The sequence below is a fragment of the Lepidochelys kempii genome, chromosome 6, assembly GCF_965140285.1.
Source record: "Lepidochelys kempii isolate rLepKem1 chromosome 6, rLepKem1.hap1, whole genome shotgun sequence".
Classification (NCBI taxonomy): domain Eukaryota; kingdom Metazoa; phylum Chordata; order Testudines; family Cheloniidae; genus Lepidochelys; species Lepidochelys kempii.
Genome location: NC_136385.1, coordinates 12,123,768 through 12,136,563, shown reverse-complemented (window position 1 = coordinate 12,136,563; position 12,796 = coordinate 12,123,768). Strand labels below are relative to the sequence as shown.

The 12,796-nt window shown below is 59.5% G+C and overlaps 1 protein-coding gene across 3 annotated transcripts in view; it reads right to left on the bottom strand.

The window, feature by feature from the left end:
- Positions 1–1,565: 1,565 nt before the first annotated feature.
- The window catches only part of PITPNM1 (phosphatidylinositol transfer protein membrane associated 1), a 28,060-nt gene continuing 16,829 nt past the window's right edge, over positions 1,566–12,796 (bottom strand). For 2 of the 3 annotated variants that reach the window (XM_073346667.2, XM_073346669.2), the window contains 10 exons: positions 9,799–9,969; positions 9,187–9,336; positions 8,027–8,175; positions 7,741–7,851; positions 7,167–7,283; positions 4,384–4,532; positions 3,936–4,085; positions 3,579–3,762; positions 3,111–3,239; positions 1,566–2,809 (listed from right to left, as the gene is read on the bottom strand). In XM_073346667.2, coding sequence (XP_073202768.2) covers positions 2,555–2,809; positions 3,111–3,239; positions 3,579–3,762; positions 3,936–4,085; positions 4,384–4,532; positions 7,167–7,283; positions 7,741–7,851; positions 8,027–8,175; positions 9,187–9,336; positions 9,799–9,969 — 1,565 coding nt within the window. In that variant the 3' untranslated portion in view covers positions 1,566–2,554. Of the gene's footprint in view, positions 2,810–3,110; positions 3,240–3,578; positions 3,821–3,935; positions 4,086–4,383; positions 4,533–7,166; positions 7,284–7,740; positions 7,852–8,026; positions 8,176–9,186; positions 9,337–9,798; positions 9,970–12,796 lie in introns of those variants that run through there. The other variant, XM_073346668.2, reaches the window with a different exon arrangement.

Below are 12,796 nucleotides of genomic sequence, written 5' to 3'. Positions count from 1 at the left end.
ATGGTTGAATGGTGACCCCCCCCATCCCGTCTGGGGCATCCTGAGCCGCTGTGGGTCTGAGTTTCAGAGTAACAGCCGTGTTAGTCTGTATTCGCAAAAAGAAACTTCTGCAGTTTCCACGGTATGCATCCAATGAAGTGAGCTGTAGCTCACGAAAGCTCGTGCTCAAATAAATTGGTTAGTCTCTAAGGTGCCACAAGGACTCCTTTTCTTTTTGTGGGTCTGAGGTGTCCCGAAGGGTACAGCCTGGCTGGAGTTGTGCTGTACTCACGCCTGAACTGCAGCCCACCCTGGGAGCAGCCCAACAGCCTTGCACAGCATGAGCCAGGACCCGGCGCAGCCCCTGGGGCTGGCTGCAAGGCGGGTTCAGTTCCCGCCTCGCGCCCTGCAGATGCGTCAGCGGGGCTGACCAGAACAGGGCAGTTATCAAGCGAGCCAGCCCATGTCAGCCAGTCCCAACTTCCGCAGCCAGAGGCTTAGGGACACCCAGAGCGCAGGGCTGGGTCCCTGACAAGTAGCTTCAGTGGCCCTAGCCTCAAGGTTAGGTGGTGACTTGATTACATTCTCTGCATGGGACCAGAGCTGTACCAATGGGCTTGTCAGTCTAGTGGAGAAAGAGCTAATACGAGCCCATGGGTGGAAGTTGCAGACAGCTAAAGGCCAACAGGAAATAAGATGTACATTTTAAAAGTGAGAGTAATTAACCATTGGACCAATTTACTGAGAACCATGGCCAACGGGAGCTGCGGGGGTGGAGCCTGTGGGCACGGGCAGGACGCAGAGCCCTCTGCCTGTGCCTCCACCTAGGGGCTGCAGGGACATGCTGCTGCTTCTGGGAGCCGCCGGAGGGAAGCACTGCCCGGAGCCTGCACCCCGCATCCCCTCCTGCACCCCAACCTCTGGCCCTGAGCCCCCTCCCACACCCTAACTCCCTCTCAGAGCTTGCACCTCAACCCCCTGCCTCAACCCTGAGCCCCATCCCACCTCCAAAGCCCTCGGCCCCAAGCCCTAGCCCTCCCACACTCCAAACCCCTCATTCTCAGTGCTACCCCAGAGCCCGGACCCCCCAGCTGGAGTCCTCACCCCCTACCCCTGCCCGGTAAAAATGAACAAGTGAGCGGCGGTGGGGGGAGAGTGAGTGACAGAGGGACTGGGGCTGGAGTGAGCAGGGGCAGGGCCTCAGAGAAGGGGGGGGCCTAGGGGGCAGGGCCGGGATGTTCAGTTTTCTGCAATCAGAAAGTTGGCAACCCTACCCCCAGCACATGGCATTCAAACTGAAGTCCCCCCCCCCCCGATCACAGCTCCCCGCCCCCCCACGCACACAGTAGACAAGTGCGTAAGGAGCAGCCATCCCATTCGCTAGTGTGGTTTGGTGGCTGCAGCAGACACCCGCCAATACCCCTCTTTGCTCCACCGGGTAGGGCACTGGGCCATGAGCAGTTGAGATCATTTTCTTCCAAGTGATAATCCCGTCTTGGACAAGGCCTCGCTCCCTGCTGAATAGGTTATAACTCGTGATTTTAATACTCCAGTCACATAAAGCTCCCCCCTGCTGCCCTGTATTCCTCTTCCTCGCCCCCAGGAACCAGCCCTTCTTCTTTGTACCATTCTCTGTTTATTTATTTTTACATTTTTATTCCACATTTACACATTTTTTTAAAAAAAAACAAAGAACCATGAATCCTTCTGCCCCTCCCCCCCCAGGCCCCGCCTCCTCTGGGCCTGGCCTCTCCCTCGCTAACTCCGACACCAACAAAAATAAATAATGAACCCCCCTGTCCCTGGGTGGGGGTGTACCGTGCCCAGCTGGGGCGCATGGCCTAAACTCACGCCCAGGCCGTCTGGCCCTGCTTCTGGGATCCAGCATCACACAGGACACAGCCGGGGCTGGGTGTATGGGTGGGGTCTCTGTGCAGGGAGGCTGGGTCATGCAGGCTGTGGGGTACAGGAGCTGCCCAGAGACAGGGGCAGCTGCCCCTCCTCCCAGTCGCTGTGATGGGGACACCAGGGGCAAATGTGCCAGATCTAGGCCTTGCATGGGGGGCAGGGTGGAGAGGCCCAACCCCCTAATTCCCAGCAGCGACTCACCCTTCCCCTGGGAAACCCCGCCACACGGCAGCCACTTGCTCCCAGAGAGCAGCATGGGCAAAAAGGGGGTCTCAGGGATGGGCTGGCAGAGGTCTGTGGGTCAGGATTGAGGGGCACCAACAGAGCTGCGGTGGAGGAGGGGGGGTTGGGCCCAGGGCTGGGGGAGCAGGGGAGGCTGTGGGTGGGGGAGGGGACCCCAGGGCTGGGAGAGCAGGGGGTTGTGGGTGGCAGGCAGGCCATGCCCAAGAGAGCAGTGGGCTGTGGGTGGGGGAGGGGAGCCCAGGGAGATGTGGGGCAGGCCATGCCCAGTGCTGGGGGGCTCCTCTGGCCCCCACGCACAGTTCTTGCCCCGCACCGGCGCTGCGGTGCGGCACGTGGTCCCGTGGGAACGCCCGCTCTGTGCCGGACGCCCTCGTCGCCTCCTGCGGGCGCGGCACTTGCTCCAGGCTGGGAAGCCGCGGGGGGCTCACTCCTCGCTCTCCAGCTTGAGGCTGATGCTGCGGGCCTTGGCGCGGGGCGGAGCCGGGGCGCCCCCCTCGCGCTCCGCCTGGCTCTGCCCCCGCGAGCGCAGCAGCTGGCTCTGCTTCCGCAGGAAGTCGACAGGGGCGGGGCAGCCGTAGGTGCCTTTGCCCAGCGTGGGCCGCGGTGCCCCCTTGGGCGAATGTGCCACCGACGCAGTCTCCAGCTGGGCCAGGTGCGCCACGTAGCCCTCGGACAGGAACTGCGGACAGACACAACAGACCGAGCATGGGGGCAGCTGGACGGGAGAGCACTGGGGCCCAGCCCCCACTGTCTCCATGCCATGGGCACCACTGCCTCCCACCCTTCAGCCCAGGCGCTCTGTGCCCTCTGGAAGGGACTCCCATGTCCCATTCCCCAGCCCCCTGAGCCAGCCAGTCTCCTGCCCTGGGGCCAGACCAGAGCCAGCGCCCCCTAGAAGGGAAAGGCCCCATGTCCCAGTCCCTGAGCCAGCTAGTCCGCTGCCCGGAGACTGCGACTTGTACCCCCTGGTGTCCGCGTACCTGGCACTGGTTCTGGAACTTCTTGACGGTGCGCCCGACGATGTAGATCTGGGTGGGCGAGAGCCCCAGGGAGCTGTAGACCGAGATGTCCTTCGTGGAGCCATAGCCAGCCACAATGGTGACCTCTGCCTGCAACACATGGGTACTCAGCCTGGCACCCCGCCTCCTCGTGCCACCTGACCCATGCCCCCTTGTGCCACTAGAGCCCCACCCCCCTAGCACCACCTGAGTCCCACCCCCATACCCCAAGCTCCACCTCTTCATGCTGTCCCAAGTCCCACCTCCTCACACCACCTAAGCCCCACCCCTCATGCTGCACGAGCCCCGCCCCCTCGTGATCCCCAAGCCCCACCCAAACCCTGCCCTCTTGTGCCACCCCCTGGCACTGACTGAGCCCCGGCCTGGCCTGCCCCCCACCACTCCCAAGCCCTGTCTCCTGTCCCCCGCAGCGCTGGGCGCAGGCCCCACCTCGGTGCGCAGGCTCTGCAGGAAGGCAGCTTTCTGGCGCAGGGGGTCGTGGGTGAGGCCATCGCAGAAGGAGACGACACCGTGCGGGAAGTTGTGTTGTGACAGCCAGGCCACCACGCGGTGCTTCTGCATGTCAGGCCGCCCTGTCACGTAGATGATCATGTACCCCGAGTCCTGCCAATGCCTGGGGCAACACAACATGAGCATCACGGGGGGCCGTGGGGAGCTGGGGGGGGCAGGAGCTGAGAGGAAAGCAGCGGGAAGGTGGTTAGCAGGTGGTAGGGGGTTGCTGGGCGTAGGGACAGGAGTGGAAGGGTTACCCGGGGGGAGGGGGTGGGTGTCACTGGGGGCACCTACCGCACAACGTCGACGGCGCCTGCCCGCACCTTGGGGTCGCTGCCCATGATGGAGACACTGGCTGTGAAGGAGCCGTCGATGCTGAACACAACCGCCTCAGTGCTGCGTGCCACCACCGTCAGGAAGGCCTCGGCGTAGCTGTGATCCCCTCTGCACAGGAGCGGGGGCACGTCAGGGACCAAGCGGGACATGGGAGCCCACAGGACCCCCCCCCGCCCCTGCACATAGATCTCCCCCTCCTCCGCACACACACTGCCGGGGGCGGGGGCTCCCACAAGCCTTACGCAGAGGTGTCCCTGGGCTCCAACAGCTTCCCCTCACCCCTTCCCAACACTGCTTTCCCCGGCCCTTCCCCTGAGGGCTCTCCCTGCCAGGCTGCTGGTACAGCCCCACTCCCAGTGCGTGCCTCCCCAGGATCACATGCACACAGAGAGGGCGGGGGTCTCACCTCACCACCATGCGCACAGGGTACATGCCAATGCCCAGTGCCTTCTCGGGCGGGATGAGGAAGGCCAGGCGCCCACTGCTGCTTGTCACCTCGGTGCCATAGTGCAGCCACTTCCCCGACAGCGGCTGCGTCATGATGTAGATGTCCACCTGCCAGAAGCCGCGCAGGCGTTAACGTTGGCTCTTAACAGCCACTGCTTTCACGGCTCCTCGGCCTGCCCGGGATCCGAGATCACCCTGTGCAGCACCCAAAAGTCCAGCTTCCCCTTGGAGCGGCTGAGACCTCTTGTCTGGAGACCCCGGCTACCTCTCTTGAGTCTAGAATTAGGCTAAAGCTAAATGACACCGTTCTCAGGAACGTCGAGTGATACCTGCGAGGGATCTCCCAGCTGCTGTCAGACACTCTCCCCAAAGACTGCCCTAGTTCACTCACGGATGAGACGTCCAATTCGCTTAGTCTAGCTAAGAGCCCCTGCCAGGTGACAGAGAGGAGCAGTTGCTCCCAGACATGAGCCAAGGGAGAATAGATAAGTTTAAGGAGCTGGGAACAGCTTGCAGGGTGACCCAAAAATGTTCCTGAGAGTCCAAGAAGTCTCAACCAGCTAGCCCTCGCTGACGCCAGTGTGCAGCGGCCTGCCTTGGGAGACAAAGCCACTCCTCTCCTCGCCAACCCTCCGGCTTGTTCCTCCCTGGGATGTCTGAGACCCTGGGACAAGCCTGAAGGGTGTGGCAGCAAAGGTCTCAGAGATCATCCGGGGCTGGGGCATTGGGCCCACCAGACTGCAGGGATCTGTCAGGGGGTGGTGTGCGTGCTTTGGAGGTGACCGGGGCTCTCTAGGAGTGACAGGAATTGCACAGCTCCTCACCAGAACCAGACTCTGGAACACTAAGAGAAATTGCTTGCGAGGGGGCACTGGGCTCATTATGAATCAGGCCTGGCCATGAACCAAAGCAACACCCCTCGCTCTCTGCAATGTGTCACACACCAGCGCCATCTCCTGGACAGCAGAGGAACTCAGAGCTGGAAAGCGGCATATAAAACTGAAAAGGAGTACTTGTGGCACCTTAGAGACTAACCAATTTATTTGAGCATTGGTTAGTCTCTAAGGTGCCACAAGTACTCCTTTTCTTTTTGCGAATACAGACTAACACGGCTGTTCCTCTGAAACATATAAAACTGAGGTCACCCTGGGGGACCCCAGAGCTAGCTGCACCCTCTGCAGGCAGCCTCTTCTCTTGGCCACGGTCACAGCACCAAGAGATGAACGACTTGCCCCCAGCCCAGGGTTCGCAGGAGAAGAAGAAGGGATGAGATTTCATTTCCCCCCTGTTCTTTAACAGAAATATCTGCAGGTTGGCTTGTTGAGTGTACATGCCCTAGCAACACCTCGGGCAGCCACGTGTTGGATTTAACCACCGCGCTTTGCGCGCTCTTCTTTGTAGGCCTGAGCATTGAACCAACAAAAATGATTAGGGGTCTGGAACACATGAGTTATGAGGAGAGGCTGAGGGAACTGGGATTGTTTAGTCTGCAGAAGAGAAGAATGAGGGGGGATTTGATAGCTGCTTTCAACTACCTGAGAGGTGGTTCCAGAGAGGATGGTTCTAGACTATTCTCAGTGGTGGAAGAGGACAGGACAAGGAGTAATGGTCTCAAGTTACAGTGGGGGAGGTTTAGGTTGGATATTAGGAAAAACTTTTTCACTAGGAGGGTGGTGAAACACTGGAATGCATTGCCTAGGGAGGTGGTGGAATCTCCTTCCTTAGAAGTTTTTAAGGTCAGGCTTGACAAAGCCCTGGCTGGGATGATTTAATTGGGGATGGGTCCTGCTTTTGAGCAGGGGGTTGGACTAGATGACCTCCTGAGGTCCCTTCCAACCCTGATATTCTATGATTCAATCCACTCTGGAACCAATCCACACCCATAGCAGTGTGAGGGGCTCGAAAGACAAGCGGTTCCTTTCTCCCCGGTGAAATACTGGGCAGGAGTGTCTGTATGTTCGGGGCGGAAGAATTGCTGAGTGATGATTATAAAGAAACCCGGCTGCTCTGCATTGCTCCTTGATCTAACCGCTCGTCCTCAAACCCACGGTACCACTTGCAAGGCTGTGCAGGACAGAGCTGAAACGGTGGTTGTATCTACGCTCGAGTGGTGCACTGCTGCTGGTATGCTAAGGTGGCTCTGGCCAATTAATAAACAGGTTGGTTGGGAATAACCGAGTGTCCAGTTATGAGAAATGCCCTCCAAGGTGAGCGCTGACCTGAGAACAGCCCAGTGTTAATTAGTAGCTAAGGCTCCTTGGGCTCAGTAAAAGGGTTCTCTTCTTAGCTTCCACTGGAATATTGGCTACGAAGTGAGAGTTTTCTAAGATTTTTATGAGGCCGATGTGTGCCTCAGTTTCCCCCTGTACTTTGCATTGCTGGCCAGTGGGTGCAGAAGGGTGAAATCTGCTCTTGAGGCGAGCAGGAGGCTTGAGGTGTTTGTGTCACATGACTGCCAGTGTGGTGGGGAGGAATGGGTCATTGGAGGCCTGGGCGAAACCGACCCAGACCAACGGAGGGTGCAAATAGAGAACCCCAATCGGCACCGAGCAGCCGGGAAGGCCAGCAGCAGGACACCCATGCGGACTCAGCTGGAGAGACCCAGGGCTCTGGCCTTGGACTGACAGAGGGAAGGAGCCAGGAACGGAGTCCACAGCTGCATGGCACCCCAGGGCACTAGTGCCAGGGTTCACGCTCCCAGCCCCCACGTGGGACCCTGCCTCTCCCTCACGGTGCTGGTACCTTCTCCCCAGTCAGTGTCACCACGTCCAGGGGGCCGTACATGAAACGCCCACTCAGCACCTGGGGCCGCCCCTCGCACACGATGATGTCGCTGGCTCGGTGGTTGGACGTCACGTTCTGCGGGGCAGAGCAGGGGGGTCAGTGGCGGCTGCTCCCCACCCCCACCCTACGCCCACAAGGGCTGTTGTGTTCTCTGCCCCCCACCCCAGGGGGCCTGCCTGAGCTCAGGCAGCACAGCTGGGGCTGAGTCCAGCGTCCCGTCCAGAGCCCTGTGCCCTAGGAGCCCAGCCCAGCCCAGCTGTGGGGGCCAATGGAGTACTGCTGACTCGGCATCACCCCGCTGACGTAACCCCCGTCAGCAAAACCCAATGACTCAAACCCCACCTCTCCGCTCGCGCCCCCCGGGCCCCTGCCCCACTCCACTCTGCCTGGGCCCCCACTGCCCTCACCCAACTATCCTCAGCCCACCCACCCCAGCAGCACCATCTCCTGCCCCGACCCCGGTCCCCCCATGCAGCCCCCTGCTCGGGCACAGGCCAGCTGCCCCAGCCTCAGGCCGGTGGAGGCCGCGTACCCGGATCTTCACTTGTGTCCGCTTACGCTGCCACTTCTCGCGGGGGATGGCGGGGCTGTAGACGGAGCTCTCCTCGCACTCCGCCAGCTGGGGGCGCTCCTTCTCGATCACCTGCAATAGCAGCGCAGCCTCAGCGCCCCCCGCCAGACGGCGACTGCCCGCGCCCCGCCCCGGCGACAGGGCCCCGGCCACTGCATGCTCCCCACCCTGCTCCCGACACCCTCTGTGCCACCGACCCTGCCCCCAGGCCCGCTGGCCCCTCCCCTCCCGGACCCCTCCGGCGCACCTGGCGCAGGATGAAGGCTACCACGTCGGAGGACTCCCAGTAGCTGGCGTGGAAGAGGTGCGGCAGGGTGATGGTGGGGAAGGCGGTCAGCGCGTCAGGGCAGTACAGGGAGTAATCAATGCGCTTTGGGCCCCACCACCGCTCCAGGACTGCGGGGAGAGCAGTGTCAGGAGAACTTGTACCCCGGCCTGGTCCTTCTGCCTGGTACCCACACTCCAGACTGGACTGGTATCCCCTCCCGAGACTGGACCGGTACCCCGCTTCCTCTGCTCGGTACCCCCTCCCCAAAACAACCTGTAACCCGCTTCCTCCGCTCGGTACCTCCCACCCCAGACTGGCCTGTACCCCGCTTCCTCCGCTCAGTACCTCCCACCCCAGACTGGCCTGTACCCCGCTTCCTCCACCCGGTACCTCCCACCCCAGACTGGTCCAGTACCCACTCCCCAGACCGGCCCTGTACCCTGCTTCCTCTGCCAGGTACCCTCTTCCAAGACTGGCCTGTACCCCACTCCTTCTCCCGGGCACCCCCTCCCCAGGCTGGCCTGTACCCCGCTCCTTTCACCTGGTACCCCCTCCCCAGATCAGCCCTGTATCCCACTCCCTCCACTCAGTACCCCCACCCCAGAGCAGCCCTGTACTCCGCTTCCTCTGCCCAGTACCCCCTCCCCAGACAAGCCATGTACCCTGCTCCTTCCACCTGGTACCCCACCCCAGGCCTGTTCCCTACCCCCTCACCTTCTGCACTGCTCCCCCGTACCCAAGACCTGCCCCATACTCTGCCCCTTCCACCTTGTGCCCCTCATCTCAGACCTGCCCCTACCCCTCATCCCCTGGCCTACACCATCCACCCTTGAGATGCCCCCTACCCCTCACCCCAGACCTGCCCTGTACTCTGTCCCTTCCACCTTGCACCCCCTACCCCAGACCTGCCCCTATCCCCCACTTCCTGCCTACACCCCCTACCCCAGACCTGCAGCCTACCCCTCATACCCTGCCCTGCAGTCCAGCACCCCAGACCTACCCCATACCCCACAGCCTCCTGTCTTGTACCCCCCTCAATGCTCCATCCCCCCGACTCCCTCATGTCACTCTTGCTGGTGCTGGAGGGGTCGGGGGGGTTAGGCAACGAGCTAGGTGGGCGGGGGAGGGGTTGCACTCACTCTTGACGACCTCGCTGGTGCTGGAGGGGGCGGGAGGCTCTCCTGTCTCGCTGCCTTTCCAGAAGCCTCCAAAACAGCTGGTAGGGGTGGTAGGAGCTGTCAGCTCCAAGTCGCCCAGGAAGAGGGTGGAATGAGTCTGCAGGGCCTCAGCTGAGCCAGGGAGAGAGAGAGAGAGAACAGGGTGAGCACAGCAACCCCAGGGACCCTGCCCACCACAGTCCCCTGGGAGACAACCCAGAGGGGACCCCCCAATCTTCACTGTCCCCCTGAGAGACAACCCAGAGGGGACCCCGTATCCAACCACCACCCTGACAACCCAGAGGGGACCCCCAAACCCCACTGTCCCAGGCCCCCACTGTCCCTCAGGGGGGCAATAGGGAACATCCCAGAGGGGCCCCCTTAACCCTCACTGCCCCCCTGAAGGACCCCTAACTTCCATTGTCACATCCCCCACTTGCCCACCCCAAGGGGACATCCCAGAGGGAACCCCCAAACTCCACTGTCCCCCCCTTTACCCCACAATATTACCTCCAGCCCTGGGGACCCCCATGCTCCCATTGAGACTGCCCCAAAGGGATCCTGTCGTCCCCGCCCCCCATTCCCAGCCCTTACCCAGCAGTGCCGAGGTGCCGTCGCCCAGCGGGTATTTCTGGTAGCGAGGCACGCCCAGGGGGGGCACGGCATGGAAGGCCTTGGCCAACAGGGGCTCCAGGCGTGAGGCGCAGGGGTCGGCTGCGTGGAACAGGTTGTAGATCTGCTCGCAGGCCGGGCGCATCTGGGCCACTGCAGGGACAGGGGGGTTAAATGCCTGCACCGGGGGGAAGGGGTTAGTGAGCTATGCAGGGGAGGGGTCAGCCCCTGCACCTTGGTTGTGGGGGAAGTGCGGGGTGAGCAAGCAATGCAGGAAGGGTCACCCACTGAGTGAACAATGCAGGGGAGGGGAGCAGTGATGCAGGGGGGCAAGTGATGGGGGGCAGTGGCCCCTGTGCCGAGTGGGGATGTGAGCAATCCAGGGGGAGTGAGCGCAACAGGGGAGAGAGGCTCCTGCATGTAGGGGGTGGGGGTGGAGGGGGGGGCAAGGCAGCGGGAACAAATGTTTCAGGGGGTGGGATCGGCACCTAGGGGAATGAGGGGGCCCCCTCTCTGTTGGAGACCCATGGGGAGAAGCAGGGGTGCCAGATGCCCTGTCTTGGAGCAACAGAGCTGGCCCTAGCTCAATAAAGGGGACACCCCAGAGGTGTCTGTATAAAGGCTGGGGCAAAGCAGAGACCCTGGAAATCTGTGCCAGCTTGATGGCAGCGGTGGGTGTCATTTCCCACTTTCAGTGGCCCCGGCCACAGAAACAAGCTTAAAACAATTTGCCAAGGGCCGTGGTAGGTTCTCCAGTGTTTAAATCAAGATGGGATGTTTGTTCTAAAAGCTCTGCTCTAGGAATTATTTTGGGGCCGGTCTCTGGCCTGTACTAGACAGGAGGTCAGACTAGTTGATCACAATGGGCTTTTCTGGCCTGGGAATCTATGAGAAAAAGAAATGGCAGGAGAAATGACATCTAAACAACTCCCCATGAGGGAGATGGCAGAGCAGTGCAGACACCGGGAGGCCTGCTCCAGGACATCTGGCAAAGAACCCTGGTTCCAGCCCAGGCGAGGCTCTGAGCGGCCCAATCCACCAGCCGCAGGGAATGGAGACCCAGACGCCCCAGAGGAGAGGTGAGAAGCCAAGAGTGACAGCTGCAGTGGCCCCAGCCCAGGAACTAGAGCAGGCAAAAGCTGGAAGCAAAGGGCCGGCGTCTGGGGCTGCAGAAGCAGGAGCTGGCTGAGTAGGGCAAGCAGCCGAAGAGCAGCAGGGGAAGCAGGCCCTGGCAATGGAGGCCTGAGAAGCAAGAGGCTGTGTGGCAGAGAGCTCAGGGGGCCAACTCCACTGGGAGAGAGATGCTGGATTGGTGACCCTGTTCAAGGTGCATCCTTTCCCTCCGAGGCGGCCTGTGAACCGGATCCCCCTTCAGGCAGGCTGCGTAGCCTCACTCCCTTCCTGGGCCACGCGGCCAACTGGGAGGGGCCGATGGGGGGGATTATGAACAGTCCCTAAAGGAATCTTTTCAGAAGGTGGCTGCCGGCATGGGGCCCACAGCACAGCCCCCCACTCCCTGCTCAGGGAAGAAAAACATTCTGGTGGTGGCGTTTGTCACCATTCACTACCCTGAGCAGTAGGCTTCCCCAGCAAGGCAGTTACCAGCCAGGGGGCTAATTTCGTGTCAACCTTTCTCTGGTGCTTGTGGGTCATAAGAACAACCACACTGGGTCAGACCAATGGTCCATCTAGCCCAGTATCCCATCTTCTGACAGTGACTGGTGTCAGAGGGAATGAACACAACTGGGCAATTATCATAGAATATCAGGGTTGGAAGGGACCTCAGAAGATTATCTAGTCCAACCTCCTGCTCAAAGCAGGATCAATCCCCAATTTTTGCCCCAGATCCCTAAATGGCCCCCTCAAGGATTGAACTCCCAACCCTGGGTTTAGCAGGCCAATGCTCAAACCACTGAGCTATCCCTCCCCCCTTGTGATCCATCCCCTGTCATCCAGTTCCAGATTCTGGTGGCCAGAAGTTTAGTTGCGTCTCTGACTCGCTTGGCTAATAGTCAGTGATGGACCTACCCTCCATGATCTTATCTCATTCTTTTTTGAGCCCACTTGTGCTTTTGGCCTTCACAACATCCCCAGCAATGAGTTCTATGGGTTGACCGTGCATTGTGTGAAGTACTTCCTTGTGTTTGTTTCAAACCTGCTGCTTATTAATTTCATTGGATGACCCCTAGTTAACGTTATGTTATGTGAAGGGGTAAATAACACTTCCCTATTCACTTTCTCCACACTATTCATGATTTTATAGACCTCTATCACATCCTCCCCTTAGTCAAAACAGTCCCTATCTTTTTAATCTCTCCTTGTATGGAAGCTGTTCCATACCCCTAAGCATTTTTGTTGCCCTTCTCTGTACTTTTTCCAATTCTAATATATCTTTTTTGAGATGGGGCGACCAGAACTGTGCACAGTATTCAAGGTGCGTACTTACCATAGATTCATATACTGGCATCATATTTTGTGTCTATTCCTTTCCTAATGGTTCCTAACATTCACTTTGCTTTTTTGACTGTTGCTGCACATTGAATGGATGTTTTCAGAAAACTATCCACAGTGACTCCAAGATCTCTTTCTTGAGTGGCAACAGTTAATTTAGACTCTCATCATTTTGTATGCACAGTTGGGATTAATTAGCTGGTGGCAAGAGCTAATTTTTTTGTTTTCTTTCTCAGCTCTTCCCCAGAGGGGGGTGAAAGGGCTTGAGGGTACCCCACAGGGAGGAATTCCCAAGTGCTCCTTCCTGGGTTCAAAGGGTTTTTTGTTTTTTTTTGCATTTGGGTGGTGAAGAAACAGATTAACAGAGCCAGAAGTGTACCCAGAAGTCACCTTCTACAGGACAGGCCCAACAAAGACAGTAACAGAACGCCACTAGCTGTCACCTACAGCCCCCAACTAAAACCTCTCCAACGCATCATCAAGGATCTACAATCTATCCTGAAGAACAATCCCTCACTCTCACAGATCT